This window comes from Colias croceus, chromosome 14, assembly GCF_905220415.1.
Source record: "Colias croceus chromosome 14, ilColCroc2.1".
Lineage (NCBI taxonomy): Eukaryota > Metazoa > Arthropoda > Insecta > Lepidoptera > Pieridae > Colias > Colias croceus.
Genome location: NC_059550.1, coordinates 9,310,031 through 9,332,754, shown reverse-complemented (window position 1 = coordinate 9,332,754; position 22,724 = coordinate 9,310,031). Strand labels below are relative to the sequence as shown.

Here is a 22,724-nt window from a genome sequence, read left to right as displayed (position 1 = left end):
ATGTAGAGATGTAGAGCATTCTGTACGAACCTTCTTTACATTACACTGTATTACACTGTATGTTTTACATGACTTTTCTAGTCTTTTGCTAATCATAAAATGATTTCATCATGCTTCCCGTCTCGTATACCTACGTTTCGGAATGGAACAAAATCCACACTACATCTCAAGCCTCGACATTTAGCAAATAGCATCACACAATAATAAACATCACTCGACCAATTACTAACAGGCCAGTCGGCAATTACCCACCCTCGTGCAGTTCAACAACCCCGTGCATCCCTTACGCACACAGGGGTTGATAAGCACCACTATCACATTTTTGTATGTACACAGAGAACGAGTTAGCCCTTTGTGTTTGTGTTTTGTTTACGTAATTTTGCTTGACGTTAATAATGAAGAAATAATGAAATTAATTTTTTAACGGATTACAAAAGTGATCTATTCAAAATGTTATTTGGTAGTTATTTGTTTCATATATTAAATTGAAACCTTGTAAGCAGTGTTCAGCATATTATGAAAAAAAAAAACTGTTTCTCATGAAATGAATACTATTCTTTGAGGTTCGAAAAACTCTTGGAACATTTAGGGGTTAGACGAAAATTGCACAAGATCATTATTAAAAATAAAATACAATAATATTTATGACTATGTGCCAAGCAGATGGCATCAGATTTAAAGATAAAAGAAGAGGGATGTGCTTTTTTGTAATTAATTCGTAACTAAGACAGAAGCGAAATTTTGTTAGCGTGATTTTTTTCTTTAATAACATCTCTCTGTTCCATTGAGAATGAATTCTTACCAAGATGTAAGATAAGAAGATGTAATTTATAAGACCGTTATAGTTATTATTTAAAATTAAAATAATTTTATTAGATTAGATCTAGGCCATAAACAGCAGTTTCAGTCAGTTCTTCTTACTTATTACCATGAATAATAACAACCAACATCCAACTAATCCAATATAATTACTCTAACCTAAAAACTAAACAGCTTCTACAAAAATTACCTCTTACTTTCCAATATACTTTTATTATACCATGCAAATGAACCGTTCCACTTCCAACACACGATCCTTTAAGAGAATATAGGGCAGTACCGCGTATCTAAAGCTCTTTGAGGTTATACATGAAAAGTGCGACCCCAATAGAGTATTGAGCTTTCGATAGAGGGGATAGATACTGCTTTTATGTTTACTGCTTTATCTTGCCGATGTAAGGTTATGGAGAATATTGAACTTTAATGGACGGTACTAAAATACCTGCTGCATGTGTTTGAGAATCTATTTACCAAAGATAGATATCCAAATAGTGTTTGAAATAATTTTATCTGTTTATGTACTATAGTTACTATAATATATCCTGAATCCTCCACATAATATTAAACTAAACACTACTTTGAATACAACAGATACATACAGTGGAATTAAAAAAAATATTTCTAGAAATTAAATACGTTGTGTAATAACTGTTATTTTCTAAAGAGTTTTACTGTTATCTTACCATCGATCGAAACAATTAACCTTATTAAACTATATTAAATGAAGTATTTGATTTCACGCGACTTAAGTATACAATTTCTCCATGACCGAGTTGGAATTTTCAGATTAAATACTATAAAAAATTGATAGCATATTGACTATCGTATAATAAGCATTAAGAATTTTTGCATACGTTTAACATTCTTAACGAACAATAATCGTTCTTTAGCTACTAGACCGTAACCGACCTCGTCCTGGGGTCAACCAAAGGTTATTTAAATTAAAGACTAAAATATCGTTTTTTTTTCCGAGGAGTGTGTTAAAATTAACTTACGCTTATAAATTGTCATGTATATTTAATGCAAGCATTTAGCTGTTTCCCATAAGGTTTTCGTATTGACTTATTTCATAAAGCATGGAAGTTGCGACAACGCCCCAACGTTCGTCACTACAGTTACCGTAACAGTACCTTATTGATCCCTTTGCTTATCACTAACGTACCGTTTTGTACAATATCGCAATTAAACAATCAAGTACTCAGATTAATATTCCACATGAAAGCAGCAAGCACCTTAACAGTCCCAAATTGTGAGCGTGTGTAAACTTCAAACTGGATGTACTCCAGCCACTGTATGACCGACGGGTCGAGTGGCCTGACGATGCTCCAGTTTTAATTACTTCGCAAGCGCTTGTTGAGGTACTGAAATGCTTTATTATACAGGACTTTTGGGAAATGCTTGCGTAATAACGTATTAATTCTTTATTGTTTTCATAACAGCAAAAACGAAACAGGATACGAGAAATAGAATAAGGGTACTTGTAACTTAAGGTAGGGAAGGTGTAACGGACCGTAGAAGTTAACTTTATGGCGTGGCGGACTATAGAAGTGTAATGTATTCACTATCTACGTAAACATAACATTCTGTTGGGTACAATTTATATTTCACCACCCACTTTAAATATTTGTTAGTCTATTTTTTTTTGTAATAATTCAGCCCCCGGAATCACAGACACAATAGAAAATCTATTGTGTCGTGGTCCGATCGGGCCGCTCGGGGCTCAATGGGTTAATAGATGGTCAGCTTAAGCCTGAACTTTGTAAAACGAGAGAAACGGAACATTTCTTCCTAATATCCTATCGTTATCATCTTGCTTCTAATGCAGCGTCACAGCAATCATGTACCTGTGACTTAAGACCATATTCCACCGCACTGACCAGCTTAGTACGATACAAATTTCTACATAATACAATGTACAATGACAACATTAATCTTTGAAAGACTTCAGAATCCAATTCAGTGTTACATAATCGACTTACGGCGCTAAATGTGTGAGTCACGACGGCATTTACTTAAACTATTGCGCGATAAGACCGTGACATTGAACACCGTTAAGTTTGTCCGCATTCGAGCTGACCTCTTAAGGAGTATTTGTGCAACAAGGCTATAAAAGCACTTCCGTATCAAAAAACGAGTCAATATCCTCGGAACCTGGCACAGAAATGGCTTTAAAGTTCACGACGAAATGTTTAAAGGACATTAACATTCTTTTGATAAAATTCTGCTAGTGTCCGCCTATAAACCTAAAAACCTATAAACTTTGAGCCAAATCCAACTTTGCAGTACGTTACGTATGCTCGAATTCTGGCAACCATTGCCATGTTTAACCATTACTTTCGAGTTCACACAGAAAATCCATAAGGCTGCTCTTTCAACTGTTTCCAAATATGACTAAACAACCTTTTATCAATCTTTAAAAGGTTAATATACAAGCAGTTTTTTAAACAATAGTATTTTTAAACTAATTAACTTATCGAGAATTTATCCTACTATTGACATTACATATATTTTTCCTTAACATCTACTCCAGCTACTTGACTACATCAACGTTACCAACCTGCGCCTCTCCCAGCCCCAGTTCTATAGCATCAATGCTCTTCCTCACAAGAGCCGCCTTCTCGTGTTCATGGTCCGTGTTCGCAGCCAGGCCTGCCAGCAGCTGTGTGTGCTCTGCCCTTAGCGCCTCCAGGCCGGCGGCAACCGTCCGCGCGCCGGCCACCATCTCCTCCTGCGTCATAGCCGTCATTCTGCCCAGCGATTCGATCTTCTTTCTGTGGACAAGCGAGATTGGACTGTAAGTTTGAGAATATAGAAACTATTATCGATGTTTTGCCAGTGTCGTGTTTTCCTTGCTAAGCAATTTTAACCTAGAGTTGCTACTTATAACAATTTTTTTCCTTAAAATGTTTAAATTTTACCTTGCAACATGTGGTAATCAAATAACGGATACAAAATTGTGAAACACTTAGGGGTTTTTACGACATTGAAAGTGATGATATTCCGAAATTTATCAGTTTTCGAAATACGACCGGTAATTGAAAATAACATAAACACATGTGTAGCTGATAAAGTGAGATATCTAAGATAAATACAAACACACAAACAAGATACGCAATGACCATGCAGCAGACCTTGTATAACATGTATTGATTTACTCTAGAAAAATAATCCACACCTTTGGTGTTAAATTTAGCGATTACTATTATAGCACTTTGCTATGTATAGGATAAATAGATTTCTGCATTGACCTATTAGTGTGAACTTGGCCTTAGTATATTATATAAATAAACATGTAGATACATATGTTATATAAAAGTATGAATTATTATGCTACTTATTTTTAAACTTTAATATAAATGTAGGAAACTACAAAAGAGTAACTTTATCAATTTTTATCCGTACGTCAGAATGTCTTTTTCAGAAATTACGAGAAGCAGAAGACTCAGAAAAGAAAAAAGAGCTGAAAAGTAATGTTCAAAATCCATGTTATCAAAGTAAATAATAACGACCTTTTGGACAAATCGGTATGTTAAATACAAATAGACTCCAATAAAAGAGAATTCAATGATAATCATAAGGATTACCGTTTCTTGGTCCGATATGTAAATGCAATCACGAGACAACATTATGTTATTGTGTCTACTGTTTTTATTACGTATCATTTTTATTTAGAAGTACCATTACTTTTTAAAATACGAGTATGCTGCTGGTATATACCGGGTAATTTTCCTGAAAAGGATGTTAGGACAACATAACTTTAAGTCTCAAACCCAAGTATTCCGGAAAATCTATTTTATTTAAAAGGCAAAAAATACACGTAGTTTCAGATACAGTCTGTGATAAGGTTTAAAAAACTTTATTTACTTAAGAACATCCGAATTCAATAACTAAGCAGGATGAAGTTACATAAGTGAAGTTTCTACCATTTGTTTGCACAATCTTGTACCGCAAGAACACAAATTAAACTTCAAGCTACGTCTAAAGTTTAAAACTTTAAAAACTTTCCTTATAGTCATAGTTTCTATCTCACGATTAAAAATATATTAAAAAATTCAGTTTCTAATTTCTACACTTAACATAAACGCAATGTTATATACCTACTATACAAATTCTATAGATTTTTTCATTTTTCAACTATGTACTGTAGTTTCTAATCTATTCAGACAAATGTTTTAGAAATCAGAATTGAAACAAATCGTCCAATATTTGATTGATTTTAATATTTAACGCTGGCGGAGTTTATCTTATATTTTGAACCTGTTTTAAAATTGGGCAATCCAGATCTAAGTATATTTTGACGGTTATTGAGCTGTTTCAAAGATACCTTTATACAGGTCATCTCTTTTTCAGCTGTGACTTAACCCAGTATGACTAATCCAATAACATGACGTCATCATACCTATATTTCCAATAAAGATCATATTTAAAATAGTAAAAACTTATCTCTGATAACCTAATCAAACATTACCACATTTTGATAACTTGAACGTTTAAACAGACGAGAAATACTTAGTAGAAGTAGAAATTAAAAACAGTTATTCATACGTTTGCATTTCTAGAAATACTAGCTGAAGGCCTGTCCATTCACACATATTAAAAAGGAAAAATCCAACAACTTTTTTTCAAATGCTATTTAAAGGTATTCAAGTTATAAAATACCGAATCTAAGAAATATAACTTAATTGTTTTCCTTATCATTCATCTTTACGTAAAATTTCAAATATTTTAATATCATCTAATATAAAGTACCTTAATCAGTTAATTGCTGTATGCCCACACGGTCAAAGTATCAAAATCAGTTATTTGCTGTATACCCACACATCTATAGGTGTGGAAACACGACATAACAATATATATGGTAAAGAATATGATGAAATACAGGAAACGTATGCAGGGCGCAGCGTGGGAGTGACAGGTCGGAACCAGTTTGTTTCGCAATTGGTCATTATAGGGATATCCGATACTATAATGCATATTGGTGACTAATCAACCGCTTAAAATACTCTTCTCACAACATTTCTAGTTAATTTAAATGATAGGTAGATACTACTTATCTATTCTGACTGTAAGAGCTAGCACGCAAGAGCAACTTTTGTCTCCGCAACTATCTCCCATCAACTCTATGGGGAGTTGCGTCGCTACGTGCGCGCACTTTCATACTAGCCCATAGGTGGGAGACAAAATAGTTGCGGAGACAAAAGTTGCTCGTGTGCGCTAGCTCTTATATGAATCAATTGTTTAGGTGTTTGTCTTTACATAATCATAGATAGACATTTTTATAAATGCTCAAGAGATCAGGCTAGATGCGCAAATGCTTATGATAAAGATTTTATTAATAAAGTGATTTTTGTTCAATAGGCAGTCGCATGTTACTCCCTAGACAGTTTTTAAACTAAACTCCAACATGTCTTCATCAGTTGAACTTATTTCCAAAACGCGTTTAGTCCATATAGTACAAGTAAAGTTTTAACAGCTTCGTTTCCTATGAATTTCCCCCGACGATCTGAACTTGTTAGTCTTCTATCCATAGATGGTTTAGGATCTATCGTATCTTCACACGATATTACCCAGGTATACATATCTATATCTGCAAAAACATCTCTTACATAGGAATTATATTCCAAATAGTTCCATCTTCAGACATTCCTACAACCTCTATCAACCTTTTCCAGTTCTTAGAACGTTAATCCCAACACGTATTTGCAATTATTCATAACAGCATTTCATCAAGTTAAACACGTATCAAATAACGCCTGTTTATTCGAATCCAATGAAGCAAATCTAGTTTTGCGTTCGTAACGTGACACTGTTGTTTGTGACATAATCTGTGGAATTGGGTTACACACAAGGACGGAGGTATGAAACGTTCCGTCAACTGACTATATGGATCGTAAACTTGTTTTGATTGCTCTCTCAATTTGATGAGAACAGCTAGAATGCGAAATGTTTGCCATATATGTTGACATTAACGAAAGTAATAAGATCGATTGACGAGAAATTTCGCAAGTTAGTAAATAATATTTAAATGCACATCAGAATTGGGCAGCGACATGAATTCAATTTCAACAACAAAGCTCAAAACATAGCTTCAGCTGCAAATAATATGTAAAAATGTAATTTCACACATGGTAATGGTACACTGTAGACTATTTTTCCCAGTAGATCTGTCCATTCTTTAAAATTACTTTACAAAACAGTCAGCAATCACATACCTATACCCAAACCAAACGTAATAAATAACGGTTCATATAGACCTGTCATAACTGACAAATAATATGGTCAGTGCGGTACGTTCTGAGAAGACTCCACAGGAACTCATGTAGTATGCATTACAATGAGCTCAAAGATATGGGTCAATAGTTCGCAATTTCCTTGGCTAAATTCACATCCGCAGATTACGTGATGGATTTAAATTAAGTACTCTTATGAAATTGAAAGCGCTTGACAATATTTACTGCTATATTTATGATGATTTTTATTCACAAGTAATCAATGCATTCGATTCTAGATGTCAGATTTCGATTTTTAGAGTAACGTCTCTAGTATTTAAAAAGAAAAAAGGTTTATTGACACAAAATTGTAGCGACGTCAGTTCTTCAATTCAGAAATTGTTTATTATGTTTAGTATATGGTTTATCAGTAAAATGAAATCTTAAAATTACTTGTATCGGTCATTATTATTATAAATATGTAATCGTAATTGAAAAAAAGTTAAGCAAATGTGCAGTTCTAACAAAACGAAATATCATGTTATTCTATGTCGTCGTTACTAGGTTACGTTGTTGAATTTTGATGAACTGTCAAATGTTGCCTATTAAAATGACTCTACTATAACAAAAAATAGTACGCGTATATTTTATACGTCAAGACGAGAACCAGTATCTCTTCCGTGAAAAGTAACTCAATGCCATTTAATTTAATATGTAAACAAACCTAAATGGGAATGCGCTCAGGGTATGCGAAAATTTAATTTTGTTAATATAAGATGTGGCCTTGAAAATGATTAATTTTGTATTTTTGGCATATTCTTTTTACACATTATCCCACCATATATTTATAAGTGTGAAGATAACACTGTTTATCTCTTCTTCACGCCTAAACCACGTTTTCATCCCGGAAATACCACGGGTACGGGAACTATGCGAGTTGACCACGCGTATATAAAACCGCAGGCGGTAGCTTTCCGCCCATCATAATTTTCTTTGAACCTGCATTATGATGTAATACTATCCAACCTACGAATATTAAAACAGGACTGGGACACCTTGATATAAAATGCCCTTTAAACCTTATTCCCATACGTGTAAAACAATTCAGTGTGCCTAGTGCGAGTTTTCATCGAGTACGAAACGTTACTATCGCGTCTGCGTCACAGCGAAATTTGTATGGGGAATCAAAGCTTCCCCATACGTCCGCTAGGGGCGCTGTTCGATTCCCCATACTAATTCGGCTGTGACGCAAACGCGATAGTAACGTTTCGTACTCGATGAAAACTCGCACTAGGCACACAGGCTACTAAATTGTCTGCAACAATGTGGAGTATCTAGGACAAATGCGTCGTGCATTAGGAATGCAGTATAGCGATGTTAAGCCTCCCAGGCTTCCTTTCCTTCTTCCGTATTATATGATTCAGCTTTATAATATTCGCTTTAAAATACTGCAGGTATTCATAATAACTCTATTTTCAGCATTTTCTAATAACTTAATATAATCAACGACCAAGACAACCTAATACCTATTTTAACAGCACTATTCTAACACACTTTCACACTGTTTTAAAAAAATAATGCATTATTCATAACAATATTCGAAGAAAATATTCATTAAAATATTACAAGTATCAAGTATATTTCTTACATTAGTAACATCACAAAGTGTAGATTACCGAAAAAGATAAACAAAAAGGTGTATCTAATAATTTACTACAAAGTAGTTCGCATATTAGTGATAAAAAACCGGTAAATATTAAAAAACAACGATATAGCGTAACCTTCATCTGCTTTTTTTATTAACACTTTTGCTTTTTATAAGCCTGCTACTCTAAAATTTACAGTAAACATCAAGATATACGTGATAAATGACCATATACATGAATATGGCCATAATATACTATTTCGCAAATTCATTGAGAAGGAAGTTACAGATGTTAATAAAATTTGTAAGAAATAACATTTAACTCCAACTGATGAAGAATTTCACTTATTTGCAACTTTGTCACTGATTGGTCATTCGATTGAGGAAGTTACCTAAGCACACTTAACGTAGCTTAATTACAGAATAAAGGAAACCAAAAATTTCCAACATTACTAAACTTTTCTTCTTATTATAAACTGGTTTGAATTGAAAAGATATTTTGAGTATCAGATAGTTCATTTATCGAGCAAGGATAAAAACATCATCTTACAACCAATAGAACATTAACGAAAAATGGAAAATATAATTCCTTTTGACAGCAAACGAAGGGTAGGTCAGTTTCTCTAATTACTGTAATTAATTTTCGCGAATACTATACATTTCCTTACATCGACATCATTGGAAAGCATCTGAAACCATGTTCATCCACTGTATATCTATCTACATTGGCACAAATAACTTCCCCTTCACTAATTATGTTCTAAACCAACCAAACCTCATTGGGGTCTACAATATCTGCCTAAAAATAAAAGCCTCTGTCTAGGATCCTGCATCTCTCTCTTTCAACCAAAAATAGAACGAGACAGCAATATCGACTCGTTAGTCGCGTATTTTGAACCTAATTGCCGCTTGTCGTGTTTCATAGTTCATTAGACACGATTTTCAAGCTATCTTTGTCTGTATATATTGAACCAAACGTCTGTCTCTAAAGAACTTTCATTTTTGATTTCATTATTAATATTTGCTGAAGGTATTTTAAGAATCGGCAATCGAATTGTTCTTTATTTATACCTTATTAATCACGGTTATCGACTGTATAATATATTTAAATTGTTGCTTTCTTCTGAGAGATTCATTTTTAATTGCTTCTTAATTTATAGGAGTCAAGAATAAAATATATATTTTTTTATATTCTAAACCAAGTCGAGATATTACATAAGTTTTATCATCCATTTTTCAACTTACATAACCAAGTACCAGCCGTTTACTTTTAAATAAGTTTCAAGGATAACACCCCGGATCCTCCCAAGTAATTCCGGGGCACGAAGTTATAGCCTCCTTGGGAGTGGGGAGTGGCGACATGAGCCGCATAAAATAGCCCCGTTGCCATGGATACCAAGGGCGACAACCCTCCTAACGTCCAGAGTACGTTTTGTTTCCAAGACAGAATGAATTAAGAATAATAAAGGTATTTTTCTATGAGTTAATACAGTAAGCCCTCGCAAGATTGTACATAAGGAAAGAATCTAATCAAGACACGACTTACTAAATGTTATTTAAAGGTATACGAATTTCAAAGAGATAATACAACTGTACTATTTATAGAACAATAATATACTGTATTCAATTGAGAGCTATTTTATCATTCCTCTTGATAAAAAGATCTTTAACAATATGGCTCCGCTGCTGTCCAATACATAAAAGATATTGGAAAAGTGAACGAGCTTTTACTGTTATAATATTTTAACAGAAATTGTGGGCACCCCTAATAGACCTATAGTATAAGAACCTTTATAGTAAAAGTATACAAGTTAAAATCTCAAAGGCGTACACTTTTTAATATTGGCAACCCTCGAGAAATCACGAAGGTTTATAGCAAAAAAAGAGTACCAGTTGCATTTGGCATGTTTCCAAAAGGGGAAATAACCCCGCCTTTGTTTCCGAATTGATATACCCGATATATTGTGTTTGATCGCCGTATCGAGTGCTAATATTGGTTCTGTTAGCAATGAAATTCCATATCAGCTATGATGACCATATTCGGTTATATTAGGTTAAATTCTATAGATATACGTGTACGAAATGATTTATTTTCTCAATCAAAATAATCAGTCTCAGGAAAAGACTGAAAATAGTTTGGATGAATTGACCGGGGGTTAAAGAAAAAAGCAAAAAACAGTGTAAAAGCGAGATAAATAATTAGATAATAATGCGTATGAAATGAAGCCTCGTCTTTGATAAATTTCTATTCAACAGGAATCCATAGATACGCTTATCGTAGGACCAACAGAATATAATTCAGACTTTAACTTAATTCAATATTTACTCAATTAGGCTTATAAAGTGCTTTTGAAAATTCATATTACCTAGCAATTAGGTTCGGAGCAGCTTTCTAAAGAGAAGAGGCCGGCAAGAAACTTTGTAGTGGCTCTTTTCAAATAATCATTACATTAACGGTATTCCCAACTATGAATTGTGAATAAATTTGTTACTAATAAAAAGTAGCGTAAGTTCAACTACCTTATACTTATTATTTGCGTAAATAAGCTTCAGTTTCATAAAAGTCGAACTGAAGACATAACGTAACATGATCCAAAAATCGGATCACATTAAAACTAAAACAAACAGGCAAACTTTTGATTAATTAACAAAACAAAAAAGCAAGGCATGAAAACACAGATTCAAGCGTAAATACCAGGAAAAGGCCAAACGAATCGATGTGTCTAGACGAAATAAATCCTGATGTGGACCTGTTGTTTATTCATTAAAATAATGCATACCTCCTCTTTCAGAATGTTTACATTTAAAAATACCGATTAATCCAATACAATATTGGATTAAATGGATTTCTATAATCGATATAAAGCGTTGTTTGAAAATATCTGTAACATAACATAAATACAATACTATCGTTGTGGGTTTCCACGTGGTTTCCACAAAGGCTACTGCTTCCCTAATTTGAATGTGATAGGAAGATAAATAGAGAAAATTATTTATGAATAGTTGACATTATCGTTTTTAATGTTTCGTTACTCTAAAGGCATAAAAGTTAAAACTGTACCACAATCGAATAAAATTAGGTAATATCAAAACTATTTGAAGAATCATTAAAGTAATAAATCTTTTTCTACACCTAGTAAGTAAATAACTTAATTTATTTTTAAAAATATGATGAAGGAAATTCACCCAATAATTATTATGAAAACTAAAAAGCACTAGATAACTAGTACGAATACCAATCGATGAGTCTAGACTGGCCAAACGGGGAGAAAGATTAATGGTCATTAAAATTTTCTATCACACCTATTTGACGCTAGTTCTGTTCAGGATCCATTTTATTTTAGTCACTATCTTCTTTATTATGAAAATGCCTAATACCACATAATGAAAATTGTTAAAAGATGTCTAAACTCTAATCCAGATCAATTTAAAATGATAGAAGTTGAGATGAAAAGGGGGATTCAGAAGATTCTGAATTAGTAACATTTACGTAAGTTATAGCAGTTTAGTTATCTTTTCTATATTATTATTAACATTATGATGGAGTTACTGTAATAAATGAATTATGATCGTTAGATAGCACTGAAACAGAACACTTAACAGCTTATATTTATAAAGTTAAATGTAAAGATGATAATAAAGCGTTTATAATACAACACAAGTCTAACTAATCTATAATACTCACATTCTATATGCGTTCAAAGTCTTCGACATTATACAGACGGTTAACAAAACGTATCCATTCCACGACACTTACACTATTATACACTATACACTTACACGTATACACTAATAAAAAATCTTATAAAAATAACGTCTAATATACACTTGTAAATACACGCTGACTAGCTGAAGAAATAAACACACATATTAATAGAGATAAAAGATACAAAAACAATATGTACATTTAAAAACAAACTAAGAAACACTAAAAATCAAACAGAACTATAAAACAATTAACGGTTTTAATGTTCTATGTCGGAAATAAAAATGAGATTATAGTAGCAGACAACAAATTTTTAAACGTTTTAACCTCATCAAAATTAAGGACAGACGACAAAATAAGCAAAAAACTGTAAATGCGCTACTGTACATCATGCAAATCTACTAATTAAATGCTATTATTTTTGCCCAAACAAAAATTATCATAAACGTCGATCATTATTTACACTACGAGTACTAGAATATTATGAAAGAGGAATTTCAAACGAAACGTTAGGTCGGTTTCGCAAACGCTAACATCCAATATTAATTGAACGAATGATAACACTTTCTGAAATCACATCACTACGGCGATAGAAGATTCTGCGTAACACCACACAATTGGAAGCACTACAATAATTTCCTCTACACAACCAGAGTAACATCTATCACATAATCACGTCGAGCAACGCCCTACAAAAGCAAAAGTCAATAATAACAAACTATTCAAACGTATCCACGTGTAATTTGGCACACATCATATCCTTGCCAATAATTGCCCAACGTATAAATGAAACAGACATATGATGGACACGTGAGTCAGACAGAGACAATGGAGAGCAATTTAAAATAGATCCACTCCTACGCAATGTTTGTGTCGTTGATCCCTTTAGATTGGCTGGTTTGTTTGTTTTCGTTCTTATATCATCTATTGAGGACAAGTGTTAGCTTCTGTTTAGAATCTCGACTAGGCGAGATTATAAACAATGGGACATCAAACGACAAACGGCCTACTGCACTTGACCTATTATAAAAATATGAAGTACCCATTAATTTCTATGCACACTTTAATGACAAAGTATGTTGTATAGCTTGAATTAGATATAACAATAAAGAAGAAAAACCTTACTGATTTAAGAATAAATCTTTTTTTTTTTTTTTCTTTAATCTTTTTTTATTTGGGGATTTTTGTCCTAAAGGACGATGACAATCCCATCGTACCTTATACAAATATTTAACAACGAACTATATTATAAACTATATTTTAAATTTAAAGTTAAATAGCATTCTAGCTGCATCAGAGTGTGGTGCAGCTAGAATGCTATGATAAACACCGACATTCATAAAATTTATTTTAAATTTTGTTATCAAGTCCTTTCTTTTAACATCATTCCGAACACATTCCATGAGGAAGTGTTGAATATCATCATATCTATGACAAAATTCGCAGTTGGGCGAGTCAACTTTTTTTAAGAGATAAGCAAAACTTCCGCACGGTACGTGTCCGGAACGAAGTCGAAAAGCGGTTACAGTTTCGAATCTATTAAGCTTGTTATTATAAAACCATGGTATGTGAAGAGGCTCACATTGTATACTCTTATACCAAATGCCCTTTAGCCTTGACCTTTCATTAAAATACTCTTTAAAAGAATAAATCTTGCTGTGATACAAAGAGTTGATCAAGAACATCTCTTCTAAACTACGCCATCATTCCATAGCGAGGAATCTAAGAAAACAACATAGAAAATCACTTATCTTCGTTCACGACGCGACAAAGAAAGTAAAGAAAGTGTCCATTTGAGAAATGCAGCAATTAAAACTAAAAAGGCAGCAATGCAGAACGTTCCGAATGTTGAAACGGTGAACACAGATTTATTATTATTTAGTGCAACGATCGTATTTCACGAACATTTAAAGGTTGTTTGTAGAGGTTAGATAATAGAATCAAGTAATTAAAAACTCATAAATGCCTCATTTTGGGATGACGTAGAAATAAGTTCTTTATATTCGAACCAAGAAGCTTATATCCTCTAATACACTGGAGATTGCACTATGACCATTAACTTGAAACAAGAAACTATGACATTCAATGACGTCAGTCATGTTATTTGTCTCTTTCTGTCGAGTGACCACGCTGGTTTGTAAATTCAGGATTTTTCAAAATAGAAAAAACTAAAAATCATGGTCTATAAATAATAACGACATATATTTTTAACAGTATTTATATTATAATATTATGGTCATACTTTATAGGTAGGTACATACAATTTTAATTGGTATAGAATGATAGTTATAAATAACTTTTGGCTACAAAGCTTGGATATGAACCGATATATAGCATTAACATCCTTTGTAAATAGAGGAAAGTTGTGTTTTGCATCAGATGCTGTTTACCAAATTGTTAGCTACTCAGATCTTCTTTTTAAACGCGTTGCTTCGACGGGTCAATTTCAAGCCAGAATCATTAAAGAAAAACTGTTTATAGCAGCCTTGCACAAATTTCAGCTAACTTTACAAAGTTTATTTTTCAAAAGGTATTTTTTTCTGGGTCGTAATCCTCAGTAACCTGATGGGCACATATATTTCTTTTTATTTTACTTTTTGGAAAGCTGAAATACGTAAAACAAAAAAATATGAGGTAAGTTAAAAAAGTATAAATTTCAATGTAAAAACGAACAATCTTATAACTACATGTGAGTGCAATACCGATGTCATGTGTTGTTTCATTACTAGTAACAATCTTTAAAATGGTGTTCTAAATTTTCATCATAATATTGTTATTACAATATATTCTCTTCGCTATCCATAAAAACTCGTCATCATGGTTACCTTACTTGTTAAATCTGTTTATTGAAAACTTGTTGAAAAATGATAAAGTATTAGGGAAATAACAAATTTAACATGACTGCTTACTAAAATGATGCTAAATTAGACAATTTTTGCCATTGAAATGATTCTAAACAGGTAAATGCAGGAGTATTGAGGAATATTGTAAATAACGTAAATATACACTTGCCTGTGAAATTCTATGCCAGAATTTGGTGTCCAAACACTTCTGCAATTTTGCACAATACAATGCATTCTTTATATTCGGAAAATATTCATTAAATAAGCAACAATATTAACTTAAATATTCGAAGCGACGCAATTTTTTTGACACACATGCCATATTGACAAAGTGAGAGTTGCTACAATTTTATTATGGTGACTACCCATAATCAGGGAGTATCGCTTTTTAATAATTGGTTCAGATACTTAGTTTATTTAGCATAAATAATAATTGTCTCATCCAACAATGCTTCTGAATGACGTTGTTGGCAATTTATCAACAAACTCATGTACAAAAACTAACCTTTTGCACAGAATATTACAGCATACATAGTAGCCTTGGGAAAACTTCGTATTAACAGTGGCAATACCAAGTTAGGTGTGAAAGTGATAAAAAACATGAACTGGGCAATATTTTCTTGTTACACGTCAATGTTCATACCGAAATCTCCAGTGTATTAGATATAAGCTTCTTGATTCGAACTCTATAGTATGCTCAGAATATAAAAGCTAATCGATAATGGAACAATATCAGACTAATTTTAATAGTAATGTTGCTTTTTGTACCTATTTATTATGAAAAAAGGAAACGTAAAACTATAATACGCTTGTATTCCGTTTTATCCTTATTGGAAAAAAACTTTTCGATTCTATAATAATACCATTGAAGCGCAGAAATAATCCTCCTTTTTATTCGAGCTTTGATATTCCACAGTCATCTGTTCGCCACACGCAAAGGCAAAGTTATTAACATTTTTATATCATACTAGCTGTTCCGCGCGGTTTCACCCCTGTGGCTCCACTCCTGTTGGTCGTAGCGTGATGATATATACCCTATAGCCTTCCTCGATGAGGAGAATGAGCTATCTAACACCGAAATAATTTTTCAAATCGGACCAGTAGTTCCCGAGATTAGCGCGTTCAAACAAACAAACAAACAAACAAACTCTTCAGCTTTATAATATTAGTATAGATTTCAGTATGAAATAATATTGCATTAATGAACATTTTTATTCACTTTGATTATATATCACTGTTTCTTATCTTAATAGTTAAAACGATACTGAACTAATCGTACAAATTACCTACTTTAAAATGTTATGTAGGTACTGCGTTCTTCAAATGCACATAAAAATTCTATGAATAGACCTTCACAATGATGGATGGATTTTTAATGTCCAGTGCCTACAACGTTTATTAGACTTCAACCAAAGCAATTAAAGTCGCTCTACTTTTAGGTAATATAACATTAGTAAATAATGGAATAATCAAATCATCATTCTTATCAATTTCAGTTGTCACAATCTAGTTTTAAACTGCTAATGAAATAAAAGGCACAGAAATAAACCAAATGGGTCACACAAATGTGAACACGGAGCATTTTGCTTCGAGCGATTTATTTTAAGAATTGCGAATTCGTTTTATTGGACACAACGAGCGTAATCAATTGGTTTCAGTGCATTTGAAATTATATCAACATAAAGAAGCATAAACGAGATTGCAAAATTATTTGTTGTTTATTGAAATTTTGAAATACTGTATGGAAATAAATCATTGGTGTGGAATTAAATATGTACTTTCAAGTTTTAGAGACATTTTGGTGTATATATGTATATGCAATATATCGAATAGTCAAGGATTTCAAAGCATATCAAGTCCTACCGATTGCAAACAGAGATACGCCCTGAAACTGTAGTCATCTTTCTTCAATTACAAAATTGTGAAGGAAAATCTGATTTTGTATGATGTAAGAGATATTATTTAACACACACAGCTTTTAGACTATTGTACACGGCAATCAATATTTTACGACGTCGTATTTTACAACACACTAGTATTAATAACAGTGTAATTAAAACAAGAATTAACAACTTTATTGATTAATGTGAAAGTACTTTTTGAACAGACTGGTCCGGTTGTTTTAATTATATCTATCAGGTTTTTAGATTAGCGCATTTTATCGGTATTGAATGATTATTCACACGATAATACAATTTATTGTCACTAAATGAACTTTGATAAACAATATTGCAACTTTCTCGATAACAGACAAAATTAAAAAGTCGGTAAAAGAGAATCATAGAAAAGAATAAAAGCAAGAAATAAACAGCAATTCATAAAAAAAATTCAACGACCTAACAACTATTGTCGTGTATAAAGGAGATCCAATCAAACTAAGCGAAGCGTTAATAAGAATTTTAATTGAACTAGAAATTGCTGCGATGCAGCGACAACAATGCACGAAGGAAAACAGAAAATATTTATGATCAAACATTTTGTATTTATTATACATACATTCATACGGCAGTCAACAAAACGCTCGACAGCCTAGTATAATAGAAACACCAATCAATAAATAATACCTCTTTCAAACACGCGATTACATCTACAACTATTAAACAAAGACTTGTAGGGATCACAAAGAATAAAGAACATCAAAAAATCTAATAAAGCAAACACTGTAGAAATAAAGTCAGGGAGAACATACAAAGGCTAACACTAATTCCAGTACAAAAACCGGGACGGCGAAAATGGACGCGTAATTCAGTAGCGTTTCGAATGCCGGTATAAAAGAGCGATCGAGACACGTCCAGCTCCGGTGGTGGCTGGCAGCGTACTAGCGTGCATCGACTGAAGGACTAGGGTTGGGCATCTATCGACACGCTAGATTATCGACAAGTGCAACTTGGCCAGTGCGTTATCGGTTATTGAATTGGGTCATATTTTATGTAAATCTTAATATGCTAACATAGGAGCTATGGGTAAACATAAACTGGACTGGAAATCAAACTTTATCTGATAAATGTTTAAAAAAAACGTCTAACAGATATGGAAGAATTATTCGTAGTCAAATTCTGAATGACATATTCTTGATAATAGCAATTTATATTGCAGTGGTCTATTAAAGTTTTCTATTTACGCTTACAATTGCTTATATTTATCACCCCAAAAAAATATCTATAACAATAGCCACAACTAAGCCCCAAACAAAAAAGCATATCGATTATTGCGCATCACTATTGCGTGGGGTAGCCACCCTCGTCTACCCCACCACACATGCGCAATTGTACAAAATATCACGAGTACACACACACTGCGGCAATGAATCATGACGCTCAAATTGATAGAGCAAACTAGACTCCCTAGTCCCTAGTCCCTACCAGTGTTTATAATAAGCACTTCATCAGTCACACAAAGGATCCTGTTTGATGAATTTTCTTTTCTAATGCGTATGCAGCTAAGTGATGAAAATTGTACCGGATTTTAACTAAAATATGAGACTACCGTAGTAACTATTTAGCTTACACATTGAAATAAATTAAAGATAATTTATTCTTACTGACGCTGAATCTAATCGTAAGTTAGAAATAATAAAAAATTTAGTAATGCAACTATCACTACACACATTAAATACGAATGTTTCGTATAAGGAAATCAATGTTTGCATAGATTTTACGAGGTACAATAAAATACTTAATGGTTATGGTGATGGTAGCGTTACATTGAAGACCAGTCAATATTACTGCAGTATTAAAATGCACTGGAGATGGCAATTTGCTGACAAGCGGTCTATTGATGTTCAAATGTAATGATAGTTAATAAACAGTACATATTATTCTATGCCAAGTATGTGATAACATAAAGTGCTACTAAATGTCCTATTCATAATGTATGACAGTTTTAAAATTTACGACCAACAATTTGCTCCTTTTTAAATTAATTCAACGGCTGTTTATATAGAAAAGAAATTTAAATAAAATTATTTATGAGGACATTATAATTTTTCCAAAAGATTCACTAGACAGACTAGTTCGCTAGACATAAAAGAAAAATTATTCCAAACAAAAACTCTAAAACCAATGAAAGCATATTTTAAAATACAGCAGAAGCTGCCAAAACGGATTTTACGTAAGACAAGGTCAGGATAATCAATACTAAAGACGCCGACACGTCTGCTGAACAAACACACACTAAATTAGACAAGCCGACCGTTCAAAGGTTACCAGATAATACTTTGGAAAACGATAAACAAAAACAATAGATACCTGGAAAAGTGATTGAATTAAACAATCTTAATTTGCTAAAAACGTAATTGCAACATGATTAAATTGACTCCTAGTCCAATTTGTTAAGTTTCTAACAGAGTATAAGTTCGAATTTGAAAGCTATGCTAAGTAGTGGTCGGATTAATATTAATAAAGTGGCTGAATGTTTTTACTATGTTTACATATTTTAGAGGCAACTTTATAAATTAATACTCTACCATTTCTTGCTTGGAATAAGGCCTTCTTGTTCACATTTATGCTGAATAAAGTATCCATTCATTCGTACATTAGAACAATGTAAGTTCTACTTCAATAAACAGTAGTACCTAACCTACCTAAACCATTTGGTACATCAAAACCGACCGACGAAGAGATTCATCATATCAAACTTGAGAACAATGACATATTCCGAGACCAGGGAGGAATACAGAGCCAACGTTTCTAAGGAAAAATACATCTACATAGAACATACAGTTGACCGCAATACGGCAAGGACTCTTGTGTAACTTTGATGTGTCGGGAGGGGCATTATTTTTTATCTACTGTCATTTTATTACTATTCTAAACATAGGTGACCTATTGTGATATACCTAGGACATATGCGTTTAAGATATAAAAAAGTTGTATCTCGATCACGAAGAACTTATGAATCATAAGTTCATTTTACATTGATTACTTATAGGTATGTTCTAATTTAGATAAAATATAATGCTCGATTAAATGACAAAGTGTAAATTGTTTATAGTATACTAGCTGTGCCCCGCGGTTTCACCCACATTGCTCCGCTCCTGTTGGTCTAAGCGTGATGATATTATAGCCTATAACCTTCCTCCATAAATTCCTCGAAAAATAGATGCTAGGGAATTGCATCAAGAATAATGAGAAGAAAAATCAATAAGCATATGCAATAACGTAAGTAACGCAACACAGAACAAACAACACAGTTATGATTTTAATTGCAAATAAGTTTTCCGCTAGGAGCAGTACAAAAACTCGATATATTTATGTGGAATGTTCATAATCCTGTAAACCTGTGTCAAAATTTGGTACAAATGAAGAGTATTATCCAACTATTTAGTTTGGATAGAATTTGGTTTGGTTGGTTATCACGACAGATCAGTTGGGTTTGGTTGAAATTCGGAAAAAAGATTAGATTTTGTCACCATATAAAATCCGGAAACCTCGCTACCCAAACAGCAGTAGAAAGGTAGTGAAAGATTTTATGAACTTGTTTCTAAAATTTCTCTACACCTTTTCAAATAAGTAATAAAGCAAATTCAGTGACTAATTGAGACAGCATAAATTTTTACGGTCGTTTCAAACTCACGAACACATCAATTTTACTTTCATGCTGAATTTTTAATGAGAAGAAAGTATTGGCAGACCACCGATTGGATAGCAGACAATAGATTATACACCAGGCCGAAGACAATGTATATTTGTAAAGAACCAGAGCTTTCTCTTGTAAGCTATTGAGAGCAAAATTGTTCGAGATAACAATGTATTGGAATAATATAAAGGCAATTGAAAATATATCAGCATTAAGATAATCCTTACTAATATTATAAATACGAAAGTTTGTTTATTTTTATCTTTGTTTCACGTCGCATCGGAGCTATTATCTCGTCTCTATATCAAATGTTTTTATGTCTGGAGATAATTAAAAGGCTAGAAAGCTACTTTTTACCGAGGTCAAACATCTTCCTATGAAAATGCTCTTTTATCACGCACGATGGTAATTGAGATAAAATGAGAATTTATTTTAACTACACGTGTATATTATCTGTCCTAAAATGTGAGTACATTTTAGGACAGACAATATACACGTGTAGTTAAAATAAATTCGAGTGAATTGGGACGATATTTTTCATCCAACTCGGAACCAAATTTCTATCAGGAGCCGAAAAAGCTTACATAGGAAATACTTAAGAAACGACTGTAATCGTTAGGATATTTATTATTCTGAAACATTATTAGCATAGTTATACATCGAAAGATAATACACAAGATACAATATTCCTGTGGTTACAATAGATTACGCATATCCAACCAGTCATTAAATATAGTGTGGCCGAGTCTTGCGCAAGATGTCTCACCTAAGTTATATTTATTTAAGTGTTAGTGGTTATTTTTAAATGGTGCTACATATTTCAATAGGAGATCCGATAAAACATCGACGTGTTATTCCTTATAACCTCCAATCTTGATATAAGATAATCAGATACATTTAATTGATTTTACGCGAGTATTGTACATTTAGAAATTAAAGACTTTTTAACGGATTTTAAACGCGATTTATTAATTATATTATTTTCCCGACGTTTCGTGACCACGCTCGCTGTAAAGTGTTTTATATTTAATTGATTCAAAATACAAATTTATACACCTACAACGTAGTTCCATTTAACAAAATTAATCTATCTACACTACTCTTTCTGCCAAATCTTTTTTCTAGTACTAGTATTGTTCAATCATGTCTACTATTTAGTGAAATTCATACAGCCTTATTGATTCACTGTTCTATGATTCACTCTTTAGAAATTCACCCTATTTATTTTCATGTGCGCTTCAGACTAACTCAATTAGCTACTTTCACAATCACTTTTTTGCCTCTATAGTCTATAGATGATTTCTAAGTAATGTTAGGTACTATACATATATTATAGGTATTACTAATCAATGCATTAATTGAGGTATAACATCGTCTTTATGTTTACTATGGCATATCCTTGCTATTATTATTATTATATACACACCGGCACAATTAGCGGAACAAAAAAAAAGTGAGACTATGAGATAATAACGTATATAGTTGACGAAAATGTAATTAGATACAAAATAACAAGTTGATTAACATCTTTTAACAACGACATTGAAAAGTCTTCGTTATTTTTTATTGAAAAATTAAGAAATTTGAAATAAGTGAAATTTTTAGATGATTATGAACCATCACAAAAAAATAAAAAAGTAAGCATTAAATGATTTGACAATAAAATTAAAGCAAAATTAATAACGAGTGTTTCCCCCTCTTGCTCTGATTACGGTTTCCATTCGCCTGGGCTTGCTACAGATTATGTTATCGATGATTTCTTGAGGCAACCGCTCCCACTTCTCAAGTAATTCGTTTCCAAGTTCATTCAGATTGTTGGGGGGTGGCATTCTGGATTTAACCCTTCTTTTTAGCAAGTCCCAGACATGCTTTATCGGATTCATATCGGGGGAATTTGTTGGCCACTGCATCACCGGTATACCTAC

General features: G+C 32.7%; 1 protein-coding gene across 6 annotated transcripts in view; it reads right to left on the bottom strand.

Moving 5' to 3' along the window:
• LOC123697144 (kinesin light chain) overlaps nucleotides 1-22,724 on the bottom strand; it is a 60,404-nt gene that overhangs the window by 23,187 nt on the left and 14,493 nt on the right. For 4 of the 6 annotated variants that reach the window (XM_045643567.1, XM_045643569.1, XM_045643564.1 and 1 more), the window contains exons 1-3: nucleotides 17,912-18,040; nucleotides 12,359-12,522; nucleotides 3,377-3,590 (exon numbers count right to left, since the gene is read on the bottom strand). In XM_045643567.1, the coding sequence (XP_045499523.1) occupies nucleotides 3,377-3,590; nucleotides 12,359-12,387 (243 nt within the window). In that variant the 5' untranslated portion in view covers nucleotides 12,388-12,522; nucleotides 17,912-18,040. Of the gene's footprint in view, nucleotides 1-3,376; nucleotides 3,591-12,358; nucleotides 12,523-17,786; nucleotides 18,041-22,724 lie in introns of those variants that run through there. The other 2 variants (XM_045643565.1, XM_045643566.1) reach the window with 2 other exon arrangements.